General features: G+C 41.7%; 1 protein-coding gene and 1 long non-coding RNA gene across 3 annotated transcripts in view; both read left to right on the top strand.

Moving 5' to 3' along the window:
* The window catches only part of nudcd1 (NudC domain containing 1), a 41,403-nt gene extending 25,896 nt beyond the window's left edge, over positions 1 to 15,507 (top strand). Inside the window, exons 8-11 of one of the 2 annotated variants that reach the window (XR_012990676.1) lie at positions 3,331 to 3,456; positions 13,424 to 13,583; positions 14,647 to 15,129; positions 15,161 to 15,507. Coding sequence is in view for 1 of the 2 variants with exons in the window: in XM_076301723.1 (XP_076157838.1) it covers positions 3,331 to 3,456; positions 13,424 to 13,583; positions 14,647 to 14,936 (576 nt within the window). In the remaining variant the exon portion in view is untranslated. Of the gene's footprint in view, positions 1 to 3,330; positions 3,457 to 13,423; positions 13,584 to 14,646 lie in introns of both variants that reach the window. The other variant, XM_076301723.1, reaches the window with a different exon arrangement.
* A 702-nt stretch (positions 15,508 to 16,209) lies between these two features.
* The window catches only part of LOC143140289 (uncharacterized), a 4,988-nt gene continuing 3,697 nt past the window's right edge, over positions 16,210 to 17,500 (top strand). Inside the window, exon 1 of the long non-coding RNA XR_012990627.1 lies at positions 16,210 to 16,299. This is a non-coding gene — a long non-coding RNA (uncharacterized LOC143140289). The remainder of the gene's footprint in view (positions 16,300 to 17,500) is intronic.

Raw genomic sequence — 17,500 nt, 5'->3', positions numbered from 1 at the left:
AATTTCGTAATTCAAGTCCAGTGCAGAACTGAATAAGAAAATCATAAGGCTATGTATCTTGAAGTTCCAGTATGTGAGAAACTTGATATGCCTTAATATCTCCAACCTCAAGTATGCAGCTAATAAGGAAATATAATTGTTATTTAATTAAACAAGGTGAACTTGTCCCCACTGTAGAATGCAGAAATGGATGCTACAAGGAAGGGAATTCAAACACACTCAACACCTTACCATCTATTGATGTCATTGTGGTTCATTGAGATATCTGACATTTTTTCTGTTAAAGGACAATTCCGGCGCAAAATGAACCTAGGGGTTAATAACACATGTGTACCGAGTTCGACCGTTCGCTGGGATTTGTTTTCATGCTAGTCGAATGTGACCAGTTTTATTGCAAACCGCTTATTAGCGTTAACGCTAGCCTTCGGGGCACACGTACAGAGAAAGAAATCGCTATTTCTATACCATTAACAAGGCTCAAAATAGCCCCGCACTTACACAGTAGCATAATGAGGGTCTCTACATGTAAACCGAAGCATTGAGAACTTTGTAAGTGTACAGGCAGTTTATTAAAAAGAAACACATTACCGTTGACGTCTGGTTCACATACAGGCAGGCGCCTTGGTTACAACTGGGATGTGAAGTGAATCTCGGGTGAAACGTTGTTGCAGAAGGACTGTGCAAAAGAGAAGCACTGAACGCAACAGGAGACATAAGAGATGGCAGGTTATTTGAACGAATTTGAAGACATCAAGGATGAACCCTTATTGGACGTCCTTATCTTTTCGAGTCGGAATACCAACGAAGAGCTGCGGGAGCTCCGTGAAAGGGCTATGAGAGAGAGAGCTAGAAGCTGTATTCAATACCACACACAGGCGGCGGCGATCCATAGGCTACCAGAGGGACATGGATCCACTAGCTGCTAAGTAAGTAGCCTACACTACACAAGTTATGTTACATCGGAGCTATTATTTCTGATAGGCCTATATTGAGCAAATTACGTTTGATTTTAGTTCACATCGCCTGCCTGTATATGTGAACCAGACGTGAACGGTAATGTGTTTCTTTTTAATAAACTGCCTGTACACTTACAAAGTTCTCAATGCTTCGGTTTACATGTAGAGACCCTCATTATGCTACTGTGTAAGTGTGGTGCTATTTTGAGCCTTGTTAGTGGTATAGAAATAGTGATTTATTTCTACTGTACGTGTGCCCCGAAGGCTAGCGTTAACCGCTAATAAGCGGTTTGCAATAAAACTGGTCACATTCGACTAGCATGAAAACAAATCCCAGCGAACGGTCGAACTCGGTACACATGTGTTATTAACCCCTAGGTTCATTTTGCGCCGGAATTGTCCTTTAAAGATTGGCATGGAGACAATAGGACATGGTTGCCTTTGTCAGTGTCCTTATGTGAACTTGCACAGGTAAACTTGCTCATCACAGCTGTTCTCACATTAGCTGATTGCGATAAAAATAAACCATTGTTGCCTAATTACCAATTATTCATTACACCTGTGTGTAGTATCTACTTTTTTTAGTGTGTTTCACATATAGTATTTTGCAGTATTTCTAAAATACAAAAATACACACCAATTAAGTATTTTGATACAAAATACAGAGCCATTTCCTTCAACCCAATAAAATACAAATGACAAAATACTATTTTGTATTTGAAATACATATTACATGTTTCAGAAATACTACCCATCCCTGGGAACAGGCAGATTAGCCTACATCTTTATAGTTGACCATATGATGACATACTTGGGTTAATACTGTATTTCACCAGTTAGGGCACCAAAATGGCCAGCAGCGGCACTGTGTAGCCTATCTTGACAAGTTTTGGGTTACAATATACAGGTAGTGGGCTCTCTGTTGATTTTAATGAGTAGGCCTAAGCCTAAAGTTACAGCATTTCTATCACAATTGACCAGACTTCGACCTTTTGTCTGCTTTTAACAAAATTCTGGCTATGATTGTTCCTTGTATTGCATCATGAGCCATCACTGCGCCTATTGCATTCTACTGTTGTTAGCCTTAAGCCTAGCTTAGTCATTATGTTATACCACATCGCCCTCCATTAGAAGTGCAATGAGCTGCATTGAGCATAATAAACTGCATTTAGAATTCCAAATCCATATTTCTAGATATTTTGGTAAAAGTAACTTAAAAGTAATACAATAGTAATGTAATGCCTTACAATTCAGAGACAGTAATATTATAATGTAACAAATTACTTTGACGATTTTGAAGTAACTTGCCCAACACTGCCTGTAGGTGGCATTAATTATATAGTAAGTGTACCCTGTAGCCTCGTTTTGGTTTAAACAATGGCCGCCGTGTGAATAAGGCGAATACTCCCTTTACTTTGCTGTTTGCATCTTTTTGTACATTAAAAACCAATAGGTCGCGACCGCAAAAGGGGTGCTATCTCTATAGGTAGATATGAAGAACGTATGACTTATGGCCTGAAAAAAGTTCAGTCAAACGATTTTTTTTCACTTTAATCCCTGAGTCCTTAGTTTCTCTCTCTCTCTCTCTCTCTCTCTCTCTCTCTCTCTCTCTATCTCTTTATCTCTCTTTCTTTATCCATCCCTCTGTGCTCTGCATTTACTCTCCCTCCTAAGCACAGACAGACAGCCTGGTGGGCACCATACTTACACTCCCCTCCACACTACACCACACTTCCGTCTTCCTTCTGTCTGTCTGTCTGACTGCATTATCCCACTTCACCTGTCAATCTCTCTGCCTCTCTGTCTGTTTTCCTGTCGGCTAGCCATGTTTATTCTCCCACCTTCCCACAGAAAGCCTGAGGGAGGGCTGCACTCCTCAACTTTATGTCTGTTCATCGTCTATCTGTCAGTCAGTTATTGTTATGATAGATAGATCGTTACTTTATTCATCCTAAAAGAATTTTGAGAAATGTTCACATTAGCTTTCCTCCTAGGGCATCACTTTTCACTTCTCTTGTAGTGTCTGTCTGTCAGTAATATTGGCTCGCTCCCTTCGCAACTCCCTTCGAGAACCTGAGATTTTAGGAATCTCTGAGCCCTTGCTGTGTCTTCTGTTTTCATATACTCCAGTGTTAACATTGTAGTTGCCAACCACATGTAAATACATTAATATTTTAAACATGAATTAATTGGTCTGTTCCATCAATTTTTAGATAAAATATTTAGTGTGTGTGTGTGTGTGTGTGTGTGTGTGTGTGTGTGTGTGTGTGTGTGTTGGGAAATGTTATCTAAGCCTAAGCCTATGACTGTACTGTAGTCTTTTATGTCCTTCCCCTAACCTCTCTCTTCTGTGTCCCTGGCCTTCTGTCTTCAGAACTCCAACCCTGAGAAGGACAAGCCTCCATGTAACGCTCAGGAACTGGAGGACTGTGACATGTTTCCAGAAGATAGCTTCAACCTGATGCGCTTTGACGCAGATACACTCAAGCCCAGCCACGTGGTGAGACAACACAACATGTCCTTGCTTTCATTAAGACACACACTTATTCTTAGTTTGAGCAGTGGCTTATTATGTTATTCTTTTTTGGGAACAATTATATGTGTTTTTTTATGGATTTAATTTGAATGGAATATTTAATTTCTTTTTCAATTTTCTTTTTCAGTTGTTTTAGGAAGTAGTGTAAAGTCTCTTTTGTTACTTTCATCAAAGCAGTGCCATTTTTAAACCCTCTGTCCTCAATCCGTGTAAAAAAGGTTCTTGATATAACTCAGCAGCAGCCAATCAGATGCTGAGTCCTTGTAATGCTCATAAAGCAGCTTCATTGATTGGCTGGAATACTGTATTGTTCAGTTATGAACCACTTTCTTTATTTCCAATTTACAAAGTCAGAACTGTGCACACAGGAGTGTTTTTGGCCACAAACACAGAACAGACAGCTAGATGAGTGGGAGGTATATTTGACCAAATTTGACAAAGAGTGTATTGGATCAGAATCAGGAACTAAACCTTTAATAGGGTTTATTAAACAGTGGGCACTCTGGTTACCCTGGTGACCTGGGGCCTCATGTACAAAGCTTGCGTACGCACAAAAATGTTTGTACGCCATCTTTCATGCTCACAGTCGGATATTATCAAGAGTAAAATGAACGTGCTGTAAGAATGTACGTTTCTCCACACCAACTTCATGTCTGGAGTACGCACATTTCCAATGTGTATCATCGATTGGTGACACTTACAGGCAATGCAGTGCACCAACATTAGTCTAGTTGATCATGAGACTATGCCTTCCACACTACACCACAATATTTGCAGTATATTATGATATGTTATTGAAAATTATAACACTTTGAGGTATAGACCTAGGTTTCTAAATAAATGGATATGCAATATGCGCAAATGCTGCTAGACTATACAATACAGCGTAATGACAACTGTAGCCTTATTAGAGAATATCAAGAATTAAAAGGTAATGTGAACGTGTGTGCCTATTAACTCATTGAATGCCAAGCTGTTTTCGGAAGCTTTGTCCTAGAATGCCAGCAATCTAGACCATTGTTGCAGATTTTTGTACAGCCACAGCATATTATGTGTTATAGCTATGAACACATACAATGGCTCGTTTAAAAGGTGAGACTAAGCTCTCAGTGGGTGCAAACCGTGTATTTCTACACGCCTCTGTTCCTGAGAAATCCCAAGCTAAACAGTGGCTAGTTTTCATCAAAATCGCTGTTTTTTTCTAGAAATAGATATATAACGTCTTTCATGAAATATGAAGTGTTGCCTGTAAACTTTCCGGGAAGTGATCAGCGAAACCTGGCGAGACTGCCACCTAGTGATAGACCCACGAAAATGGCCTGGTTTTGACCTGACGTGCATGCGTCAATGATTCGACCCAAAGCGGCAACTGAGTTATGATAAAATGTCCAGATAAAATGTCCAGATTGTGCGTTTTCATGAGTTTTCGATCATCATATATTTCATTTCCATTCATCACAGAGTTTCCAAAATCACATATAAGGTGTGTCTAGTTTCGTAATTTAAAAAAAAAAGCTAAAAACGTAATATTACGTTTTTGGCACTCAGCGCATGGGAAGGAAAAACGTAATATTACGTTTTTGGCACTCAATGAGTTAAGAGACAGTGTTGATGTTTATTTCCATGGTTGCTGATGGCTTATCAAACATTTCAGATTTTGAAGAGCTTTCCATAAAATCTGTGATGAATGGGGTCGGCAAGTCTTTGTACTTCTCATTAACACCCCCCCCCCCCGCCCTACCCAGTGCACACAAACACACACACACACACACACTCCCCCCACAATAAATATGAAGTATGAGTAGGTCCCTCAGCACCGTCCTTGCCTCTCCTTACACTTTTTGGATTATCCCGGATTAAATCCCCTCAAGTGGCCTTCCATGCTTGAGCATGATTTAGTCATCCCCCTCTCGCTCTGGAGATGACTCACCCTCACGGCTCAGCAGGGCACAGTTCACGCATCCATAGGCTTTAACGCCTGGCCTTTTCACTGAGGGGAAAGGAGCCAGACAGAAAATGGCTTCAGGACATGGACCAGGGCCAGATCAAGGCCACATCAGGGCCAGATTAGAGCCGGTCTTTTCACAGCTTCAACGGATTCAATATTCTAGACGTTATGATGTCAGATCCTGACCTAAGTTTGGCCAGTTTGGTGTTGGTTTTGTTTGTTTTGCTCTCTAGTTTGCATAGTGTGGGGGGGGGGAGTGTTTTGTTCTCTAGTTTGCATAGTGTGGGGGGGGGGAGTGTTTGCCGCATGGGTAAGTTGTCAGACTGTTAGTTCTTTCAAAGATAGGGGCATTATCAACATAATAAATAGCTGAGTTATATTGTGTGACACTCCCCCCTTGAGTCAGTATCTCGTTTACCTTTAACCCATTCGCGCTGGATGCTGCATGAGGCAACATTGACCCTCCCGCTGGATGCTGCGTAGCGCAACATTGACCCTCCCGCTGGATGCTGCGTAGCGCAGCATGCTTTTTATTTCATGTTTCTAGGTGCTACAGAGGCTTAGATATAACATTTTGGTAGACGTTGACAATTTTTAGTATGTTTTCAGAAAACCCTCAGGAAATAAGGTTATTTAGTCTAGAATGCCATAGGATTCTATAGGCGTTTTTAGCAGGCATTTTAGGCGTAAATGGGTTAATTAAGGTCACCCTTATTTTATCCCCAGTCTTAGGTTGATATAGCCTTGAGATTTACCCTTAGTAGTTATGTAATTACGGTAGTTTGGAGCATGTCGTCACAGTGATCAGGGGATCAAGTTGTGTGTGTAGATCACTACCAGCAGACGTGTACTTTGGTTCATTGCAAAGTGACACAGCATTTGAAAAGGGAGTAGGGGAATATCAGGTCAGTGCAAAATGGGGATGTAAGTGTCCACGGCAGGTTTGGGAAATGAAGAGAGGGCAATGATGCATTGCATTAAACATTACATAACAAAGGACTCAGATGAAAACGAGTGTTTCTCTCTCTGTCTCTCGTGTGAAAGTATTTTAAAACAGTCGGCCAACAAAGACTTCAGTTCAGTGTGTGAGATGCAGCAAATGGTCCATGCTGCATATAGGACATCAGGAGAGGCCATTTAGGTTTTTCCAGAAATGTGACTTCGAATTATGCTGTCAGACCATGTGTCTCCCTTACATTTAGTCACTGTGTCAGGCATGATTTGCATCACCAGACCATACACTTTGTCAAGAGGGCCTGAGGTCACTCCATTGGGAAAAATGAAGTGCCTTGCTCAAGGGCACAACGGTGGAAGCTGGGTATTGAACCCACAACTTTTCAGGCTACCACACGCTCGCCAAGCTCCCACAGCTCTAGCACTGCCACCTCCCCTATTGGTGTAGACTTTGTGATAACCTTGAAATAATTGATCCAGCTTAACTAATCGCATTGATCAGCAATTCCTAAGGTTACTTCTTACTTCACCACTAATGTTTGGAAACTGAGAGACTGCATAAGAGACTGCATTGGCAGTGAGACCTTTGCTGTAAAAATGTACACATTCTTCCGACTGCAATAATTTGATGTTTGTTGGCGTTACTACTACCACTTCATTGATTCTTCCATTACCACTGCCCCTTTCAATTTCAAAAGCTAACGTCATGCCGTCTTGTCGCTGATTGGTTCTCCCTCCTGATGACTGAGGGCAACGTTGGTGCATTTAGAATAGCCAGACTGATATCACAGTGAAAGTAAATAAGCTAAGATAGAGACGGGCGGGGCCAGGCTATGATTTGCTATATTTCTTTACAAATGGTTTGTTACTTTTATGTTCACTTCAGGTGTTCAGTTCAGCATTGGATATTTATAAAAACACATTTAGGTTGATGATGTAAGTGTTCTTATTTGTTTAATGACAACAACTCAACTTTGATAATAGTCACAACTCAAGGTGTAGAATTGAGCATCAGCCAACATGCAGCGACATAGCATTACAGAGATCTTGAGGTGCAAGCCTGAGTTTGTTTGTCCATAATGTAAGGGTGGCGATAGCTTTCTGTGGCTGTGTATCATAGAAGGCCTGGCTTGATCTCCACTATGTCTCATGCTGTTTCTTTTCTCATGTGTTCAGTACTTGGGTGTTTCCATGGATACAGCTGGTTACATTGCCCTGCACCGCTAGCCACATGCACATGGTGCGTGCCTCACGTCTTTGACACCAGGATCATTTATTTTTTCTTCACAGCGTCTGTGGCGGCCTACACACCTGTTTGTGTTGATGCACTGCTCCTGCTGTGGGCACTCCATCGGAAATTGCTGCTTATATTTCCCTAATGTTGAATAGATCAACCCCAGATCATGGCCATATTTGGTGGTATCTGATCGTTGCATTTTGTAGGCATTGGTCAGTTTGAGCTGTTAAAGCTGCATTATGTTTTGGACAAAAATTGGAGTAACTACCCTAAAAGCATGCAGAATCCTTGCAAACACTACCTACAACAGCAACAACAATTTATGTAGTCAAGGGGCAGCCTCACTAACCATCACCAGTGTGTAGCGTCCACCTGGGTGATGCATGGTGGCCATTACAATGCGTAATGCACCGGAACGCTCACCACACACCAGCTTGAGGTGTTTACTAACAACCCAGTTGGCAAAGAAAAGAAAGCTTGCTAACATTTCAGTATTTTGGATTTTTTTAGTCTTGCCCTGGTCTTAACCGCATGACCTCAGGCTGCACTGGAACCTGGGTCCCTGTGGGCACTAAACCTGCCCGTCGTACGGGATGCCAACATCACCCGTGCGCTACGCCCCCCCCCCCCCCCCCCCCCCCCCCCCCAGGCGTGTTAACATGTTAACTGGTCTCTTTTGGCAGTAATGTTGGCATTGTCATGCTGTGAAGGCTTTTGTTTTTTTGTTCATATTCACAGTGTGTTCCCTAACCACAGAACTACACAGAGCATAGCCTGGGTGGCTACTGGGAACTACATACGTGTTCATCTGTCCTTCACATTACCATATACCATCAAAATTAATTTGACGATTATACAAAAGTACTTGCTTTTAAAAACACAGTGTTGTGGGACTTCAATTATTCATACAGATGAAAAGAAACTGGCGTTTCTGGTTTGCATCCGTATTTGAAGTCAATGGAATTGATGCTGCTTTTGGCTTGTATTGCAGACATAGCCATTGACGCCTGTCTTGGCTTGTAGTGCATCCATATTATTTATTATGTTTTTAAATATTTGTGTGTTCTCGATGGTGTGACAAGCTCCTATTCTTCAAAGAGGGACAGAGAGCCCGGGGCTGGTATGGGGATGTGAAGAAGGCTGGGGTTTATTTATGTCAGTCAAGGCCTGATGTAGTCATCTACATAGTACAGCAGGCAGTCTATCTCTCTCTCTCACACACACACACACACACACACACACACACACACACACACACACACACACACACACAAAACAGCGGGAAGGACTCTAGTCAGCTCTCTTTATGAGCACGTCAGCGCTCAAGGCTGGTTTCTCAGTGTCTGTCCTCCCCTTAGTCAAGAACACAAAACCTATCAGACCAGACAAGTCAAGGCTGGCATTCAAATTTCTATTCACAGTCAATATATTGCCATAATTATTTAAAACAGAATTTGTGGAATCGTGGAAAAAAGATGAGACTTGTTGTTGAAGGTTCAATAATATTATACAGGATCGCTTATTGGCCAAATGTACACAGTACACAGGAATTTGACTTGGTGATGCAGAACAAAAAAAAGGAAGATAAAAGAAAGAGTTAAGGAAGTCAAAAATAAGGAAACATTTAAGACCGGTTTAAAAAGATGCCAAACACAATAAATAAGACAATACCTGTGTATAGTACTAAGAACACAATAAATAAAACACACATATGTCAGCAGCAAAAGACAAAATGGTGATTTATTGTGATTGAGGAAAGAATTCAGAATTATGAATATCTGTACCGGAGTGTGCTTCTGTTGAATGGGTGTGTCAATTTGTTTACCAGTTGAGTAATTTTGTTGTTGTGCAGGTAGCCTTTTTTCTCTTTGTCAGCTGTTAATGTTTTTGTTATTTTCTGTAGTATTCTCTGTCAAATCTGCAGAACTCTGGCAGTCTGGTGCCTACACCAGCCCCTAGAAATGACATTGATTCCCTTTGTGCATAAGTCCTTTACAAGTGCCGTACAGGCAAATTATGCGAGTGGCGTGCTTGCATGCAGGCTGTCCTGATAACAGAGATTTGTTGTCAATGTCTGTTCCAGGCCTCTTCAACCCATGACTGGCTCTATTCAGATGGAATCTTTTATATTTTTAAACACAATGTAAAATATATGGTATTCTGGGTGGATACGTATGAATATGATGAATATAAAATGAATCTTGTGCTGATAATTTGACATAGATGAATGAGTTTGTTGTATCACACACTGCCCTTTAAATGTTAAACCTTTGTATTATAACTTTTTGTACTTTCTCTAGCGGATCTTCTACTAGTTACAGAAGTCTGTCTAAAACTAACGTTTCTAAACTTCATCTGCATCATTTTTTTTTATTGCAAACTTTATTTTTTGTCATCTCAACCCTGGTTTTCTAATGCCCCCCTGTGTCATAAAGCTTGTCTATATTTGCCTTTTTATTATACTGCAGCACAGCATGACAGAACTTTACAGAAATAACTAGTGCAGTCCCTACCATAGCAATCAATTATAAGATACATTCAAAATGTGAATGAATCAGGTGTCAAGGTGTGCTTGCTCAGACCTGCTAAAGGTTAATATCCTTTCTTTACTATCTCCGAGTTCTTATGGGGATGACACTACCGTTTCCTGTGAATTGTCATTATGACATTGCTGTTGGTTTTAGAGAGCACTGACGCTCTTCCTCGATAAGCAAAGTGGAAAGAAAGTTTCTTGCCTCCAAAGTTTTTGTGACTCCTGGCTATGGTATATCCTGCATTGCTTTGTAAGCAAGTGGCGCACAGAGCTGATGATTACGTTGTAGATGCACCAAGTGGTAATTTTGGTGTGAATTGGAAAGAACATAAAGCACATCTAACAAGTGCAATCATCGGCAGTTATCCTTTATTTCTCTCGTAAATGCTTCCTAAAGTGTGTTGTTTTTGTCCTTTTTTTTGTTTTGTTTTTTCGAGTTTTGTGAGAAGTCTAAATTTTTTTCCCTAAAAGACTGGGTGTAAGTAGCAGACGTGACGAGCGAAAACCCCAGCTGACCCAGGGAAACTGACTGGCAAAAGCTGAGAGAAATATAATGAGTCTGAGGAGAGGAGAGAGATGTGCGCTGGACGCTCTCCTTCCAGAGCTGTTTCATTATCAGGGCACCGCTCTGACACGCTACATCTGCCTGAGACCAGCTCTGCACACTGTGGGAGTGTGTGTGTGTGGGGGGGGGTATTTGGGGGTAAAATCGTTCAGGACTTTGGACTTTCATTCCCCCGAGTGGTTTCATTATCATGGTACTGCACAAACCCATAGACACTTCACATCTGCCTGAGACCATCTCAGCACCTGTGTGTGTGGTAAGGGGGATCGGGGGTCGGGGGGGGGGGGGTGGGTTGGTCCACCTACAAAGTGAAGACTATCCCATCGCACTAGAGGTGTGGTGTGCTGTGTTGTGGTGGTAGTGGTGGGGGTTGGAGTCCACATTAGTGATCTGGTGTGGTGATGGGATGAAGAGGGGGCATGGGGGAGGCCTGCTCAAAGAAATTCACATTAATCAAGAAAATAACACCCTATTTTGTGGATTCACACAAACTTGGAGCTTGGAGATATTATTATTTTAGCTTGTGCGATGAGAGACGTGTCTGTAACAACAAAACGAGTACGCTTTGGAGATGCTTATGTGCCCAGGTGCGCGTCATGCACCACGTTTTGGAACTTCGCATAAGATCTTAAGGGTGCTTGTGGCACTCTGGTTAATGAGTTCCTAACTGTGGAGAGCTTGGCACTGCCGCGTCTCCGCCTGCTGAGGGGCCGTGCCATGATGCGCTTGTGTGCTGCGCACCAATGATGAGGATCACCCAACGCATGGGAGAGGAGAGGACACTGGGGAGGACTTCAGTTCATGTCGGACAGAAGCATCTCTGCTTTTACTTCGCCTTAATGATTTTATTGATTTGCTCAATTATTTATGGACGGTTTTGAGACTCTGTTGATGAAGATGACCCGACATGTGGGAAAAGGGGGGCAGACCGCCTCAGACAGGAGCTCTCCGCTGTTACTGGTTCAGACCGAGCTTTTTCAACCACTTTTCTTCAGAAATATACTGTAGAAGGGAGGCATGTAGGTGACTGGCTGTTGAGCTCAGATATTAGCAATCTTGAGCTTTGTTTTGAACAAATTGCATAATCATCTGAGAGGACTGCTTCTTCAGTCCTGCAGTGCAATTTGCTCCAACATTGTCTTCAGATTTTGAGAATAATGTTGTGTTCCTAATCACCACGATCACAAGAAAAAGCAGTCAAGGAGCGAGCCTCCCCGTAGCTCATGTGATGGAAGTGTTACCCTCTAATCACATGGAGCTCTCTACCTTAATAGACTCAACAGCCATTAGTTCCTCTGTAGCATGACATTGAGCCACATTCAGCCAAATGATAATGTCACTCTCTGGAGTAGTAATCCAGTGAGACGAGACTTTTATGTCTGGCCTCACCAAGCGGGTTTTGTTGAATGAGGGAGGGGTGGGAGTTTAAGCCGAGCCATGTAGAGTACATAATTAATTTAAATTTAATTCTAAATTTTAACAGAATTCTTTTTTTTTTTCATTTTTATTATTATTATTATTATTATTATTATTATTATTATTTATATCTCTCACACAATGTAGTTTTTGCCTGGTGCTTATGTCATTAACAGGTATTCAAAACCTACTGGTCAAGTAAGAATGCACTTAAGTCAGAATATGGAATGGGTCGGAATAGTTTTGTGCTAAAAGGGATTTATAGGCTACCTGGAACAACCCAGTTTCAGTGAATTATGCTAAAATAGGCTAACGGTGTCAAACTGGGTTATTACACGCACAGAAAAGAGAAAGGTATGTATCTCTTATCTAACTCTGCGGTACACAAGAAATGGGCATATTCCTTTAATAACCGTACAGGAGACTCTTTGACTCTGAGCAGTTGGTGTTCAGCTTCTCGTGTTCCACTCACCAAACCAGACGCAAGCTGCTCTGAGGCGGCATCCAAAGAGGGCATTGCCGACACATCGCTCACGTCTCTGTGGGAATCTGTCGGCCAGTTTCTCGTACGTCGATTCAGCCTAGTCCTAGACTAAAAGCCTTTTTTTTTTTTCAAATAGAGATTTCCATTGAAGTTCCCTTTTAGTCAAGGACGACGCTTAATCCATGACCAGGAAACTGTTCCTGTGTGTCTGAAATGATTAAAGGAAAGACAGCCTTGACAATGTCATGCATAGATGAGCTTGTGTGGCTTGTCCTTCAACATGACAGGTTGATATATGTGTGAACTATGGCCACTCAGAGCTAGGCTCTGGTCACTGCACTGCCTAGACAGACATGAGGTGTACTAATTCAAGCCTGCTGTATAATATGGTCAAAATTCCATTTTCTGAAGTGCCCAGGAGAGAAATAATGGCACCTCCTCAAAAAAGCTCCCTGAAGAGATGTCCACTTCATGGCAAGTCTACCCCATAGCTGCTTTTTTAGTTTCAGGTAGTTTTAATGGATTTCTCCTCTGCTCCCAACCAATTTAAAATCCACTCTAAATATATAATTAAAAAGAGAGCTCAGGCCAACAGCAGACCATTGGGCCCATCACGCAATATTAACCAAAGTGAGACAATAGTCCAGCATCTGCATTCTGAGCCAGATTCAGATGACCTTGTAAGAGGACTGAGATATGATGACCTCCACCAGATGGTCAGAGAGTTTTGTTTTTGTTTGTTTGTTTGTTTGTTTGTTTGTTTGTTTGTTTATCGTTGTGTTTTCTCTACCTAGGTAAACCTGGGCAGCCACCAGTACCTGTTCAGTGTGGACGTGAGCCCGACGGACATGCCATGTTTCTGCCTGCGGCACGATGTGGATGCCCTGCTCTGGCAGCCCAGACCTGACCAGCCTGATGCAATGTGGGAGCACGTCGCCACATTTAACGCCCTTGGTAAGCAGGCCGGGAGACTGGGGGAAAATAGCAAACATACTTTTTGTGTGTGTGTGTGTGTGTGTGTGTCTCTGTCTGTGTATGTGTGTGCGCGTGTGTCTGTCCTGTCTATGTGTGTGTATGTGTGCGCGCGTGTGTGTGAGAGTGTGCATTTGTGTGTGTGTTTGTTTGTGAATGTGAGTGTGTGTGCATTCGTGCTTCTTTGTATGTGCTCCTGTATGTATGGTTGTGTTTGTCCGTGTGAGTGCATGCTTATTTGCATATGCTCCTGTATGTGTGTGCTTCCGTGTGTGTGTGCTTATGTGTGTGTGTGCGACAGAGAGAGAGAGAGAGAGGGTGTATGTGCACGAGTTTGTTTGCATGTCCTCCTGTATATGCGTGTGTGTGCATGTGAATGCATTTATATGTGCGTAGCATGTACTCCTGTGTGTGTGAGAGTGTGTGTGTGTTTGTATATGTCCATGCATATGTGCTTTTGTGTGCTCTTGTATATATTTACATGGCTGATTCCTTTTAGGTGATTCTTGAAAGCATGCAGAATAGACACTTGTTTTTATGGTTGTTATGCTTCATGCGTTCCTTTTTCACATCTGTAGTCCTTGTATTTCACAAAAAGACAATCCTGCATCATTGGCACACTCAGTAAATTGTGGCTCTAATGCTAGCCTTAAAAAACACAATAAAAACATTTGGAAAGGCACGATGAAAATGATGTTTCTTTTTGGAATGCTTGCACAGAAAGGCTGTTTCTTTCTTTTTATGCCAATAAATCCATTTAAAGCTCCTGTAAATCATTTTTATTTGCCATCCGAGGTGGTGCTTGGTGTGGTAAAAATGGCAGCTTGAGCTGAGCCACCAGACTATGACGAACATTGCCATTAAATCCAGCTCTTCTCTGCATGGTGTTCACTTGAATAACTTGTTTTTCCATTTACATTTTTTAAAGCCCTTCGTAAGTTAATATGGAATAGAGAGGAATAACATTTGCTTAGGTTAGATAAAACTCGTCAAATGAACTTTTCAGCTGTCAGTCAATGCTGTGCACGTCCACTCATTTCTCCAGGTTATGTCCAGGCGTCGAAGCGTGACAAGAAGTTTGCGACCTGCGCTCCCGACTTTTCGTTCGCCGCACTGGGCGAGTGCCTGCGGCGGGTCTTCCTGTACCGGCAGCCATCGCCCGTGGACACAGTACTCTTCAACAGGAAGCAGGGCCGCCAGGTCGGCCAAGTCGCCAAGCAACAGGTGGCGAGCTTGGACACCAACCAGCCCATGTTGGGCTTCAGGGCTTCCAAAGAGAGACTCTACGTGTTGACCTCCAACAACCTGTTCGTCCTCAAGATCAACAACCAGTGAGAAGCAAGCCGCAAAATAGATAGGTCAGAGGTCAAAAGTTGTCCATTAGTCAGTCAGTGGAGACTATAAGGGTCAGGCAGAAGTCAACTCTGTTGTACTGGTCCCATGTGAATTCATTTCAACACAATGTCATTCCATATTTGTATGTCAGTCCTTTGTAAGATGCATAAAGCTGTTTCTAAGTAATGTTGTGGTTAAACATGGTTATATAAACTGTGCAACAGGTTAAACATGGTTATATAAACTGTGCACAGCCAGGAATGGACCACACATTCTGATGTCTCAAATCTGACATTTTATCCTCTGAAAACCAGGTTCACCTCTTCTACTCTCTGCAAACCCAAAGAAGTCTGACTGGTGAAAAGCAGATGTGAAATGTGTATTAGAAAAAAGCAGTACATTTTCCCAATCATGTTTAAAACATGTTATTGACCACGTGCTCTCTCCTCTTGGTGTCTACGTGTCCCCTTTGTGTTATAAATAGGTGAATGAAGGGTGCTCTTGAGGTGATCACCTTAATGAATGTATACGGATGGCTGAATCTAATAAATATCCATATAATTTGGCAGAGTTCGCTGGTCCTGGTCCTTAATGATGGTAATTAGCTATTGTTTATTGTTTAGCTCTTATTGTTCATTGCGCTGCACCTGCTCGTTCATGATTAGCGCTGATTCCTCAGTCTGTCTGACTTGAGTTTCTGTTTATTTCCCACTTTACTTTAGTACCTCTCAGTTCATCTAAACAATATTACAATAATACATCATAAATCAGTAGTGTTGTCTTCCCTGCGCTTCTGTTTCTTTTGTACTGTTTTGTTGTTGTTGTTGTTGTTGTTGTCATCTGTGTTTAGAATGAGCCTCTGTGTGTTCTGCAACAGCTGACAGATGTCTGAGGTAGTCTGTGTTCCAGCTCTTGACTCACACCTAAGAACATCCAGAAGAAGGCTGCTTCTGTTGTGTTGCTTAACCAAAGGCTGGAAAGCAACAGATGCAGCAGGGTTTCAAGTGTATCTGACTGGGGGCTGGGGGCAGAGAAATCACTGTCTGTGGGCTGTGTTCCTCACCTTACTGCTGCCTTCTCTTCTGGAGAAACGCTGCTGTTTGTCCACCTCAGAATACAAAACTATTGAATACATAACTATTTATTAAGCATAATGTGGCTTGTGTTGACTGAATTAAGTATTTTTACTTATTGTAGTGTTTCTCAAAGGAGTTGCCGTTTATCATAATTTTCCACTTATTATGTACACATGTAAATTATAGGGTATTCGTAGGAAAAGAAGCTCAGATTAAGTAATATAATTCATCAATATTCATTTGATTTTTCCCCAAGGAGCCGATGCACTCAGGCCTTTCACACTTCAGTAAGTAGAATTTGTACTTGTGATTCATGTTTATTTTCTTCAGAGTTTCATAATAGCCTAATTTCTCTTGTTTATGTCTTATTATTCACTCGGATGATGCATATTGTTTGTTACCTACTTTTACTACTACCTATCTCTATGTAAATCAAAGTTGCTTGCTCTGAAGGCCATATTTGGTAGATTAAAGGGGCGGTCAGTGTTTTAGCTGATGAAAAAAATGAAAATCCCTCTACTCCTGCATTAATGGCATTGTGGAAGGATGGTGCATGATTATGTTGAGAAACACTGGTTGAGAAACACTGGTTGTTTATCATGTTTATCATGAGTTCTATTATCATAATTTGCATATTTGTCAACAACTTAATTTCATATTTAATTCAACCTAATCTAATAATGATGCCCAAAAACATGTCTATTAATTACACTGTGGGTTAAAGGTGCCATGTGTAATGTCCGCCAAAAAATCAATTCATACTCCACATTCCATAAAAGATGGGGGCAGTATACCTCCAGAAAGTGAGTTGGTCTACCCTAGAGTAACAACCGAGAAACGTGTATTGCAGTTTGGCTGGCGGTTATGTTGCCCGCATACCGCCTCCCATGGCCGAAACTGGTATTATCAAACCTGTCGGGCTGTGGCTAGTAATTTAGCATGCTAATTCAGGTTGATATCTCTGCAGCACTATACCTTGTCATTTTTTTTAATGACATCATCGCCCTTATTTCTTGTCATTCTCTTGATGTGTGTAGCTCATTTTTTGGATATTTTTACCTCAATTCTTACACATGGCACCTTTAAATGCAAATCAGAGTAAGATTATTTCACATCTGCTGTCTTGTAAAGGTGTCAAGATGTCTACAGCAAATAAATCCACTCAACTGGATTATTTTATTTACAAAGGGCAATGCCCCGTGGGTATCCATGCATTATGCTCATTGGGGAGACTGATTTCTTTGTCTCTGTTGAGTGCATTTACAAACATAGGACCTTGTGTATCTATGTCATGTCACATGCCCTCCTTGACTTTCCTCGCTCTCCGGATAACTCATTTTGTCTTGTCAGAATTTAATTAGTCATTGTGTTGTACATAGGACAACCTTTACTGATGTTCTCCCTGCAGGCCGTAGGGTGTTATTCACTTAATTCCAACCGATGGTTGTATTTTTTTCTCATAAGGCGGTCTGCATTCGTTCTTGCCAC

Source organism: Alosa pseudoharengus, unplaced genomic scaffold, assembly GCF_046254945.1.
Source record: "Alosa pseudoharengus isolate Yale_2024_CS ecotype anadromous, Long Island Sound unplaced genomic scaffold, YU_APseudo_1.1 YU_APseudo_1.1_scf_23, whole genome shotgun sequence".
Classification (NCBI taxonomy): domain Eukaryota; kingdom Metazoa; phylum Chordata; class Actinopteri; order Clupeiformes; family Clupeidae; genus Alosa; species Alosa pseudoharengus.
Note: the sequence above shows the minus strand (reverse complement) of the source record. Positions and strands in the feature narration are given on the sequence as shown.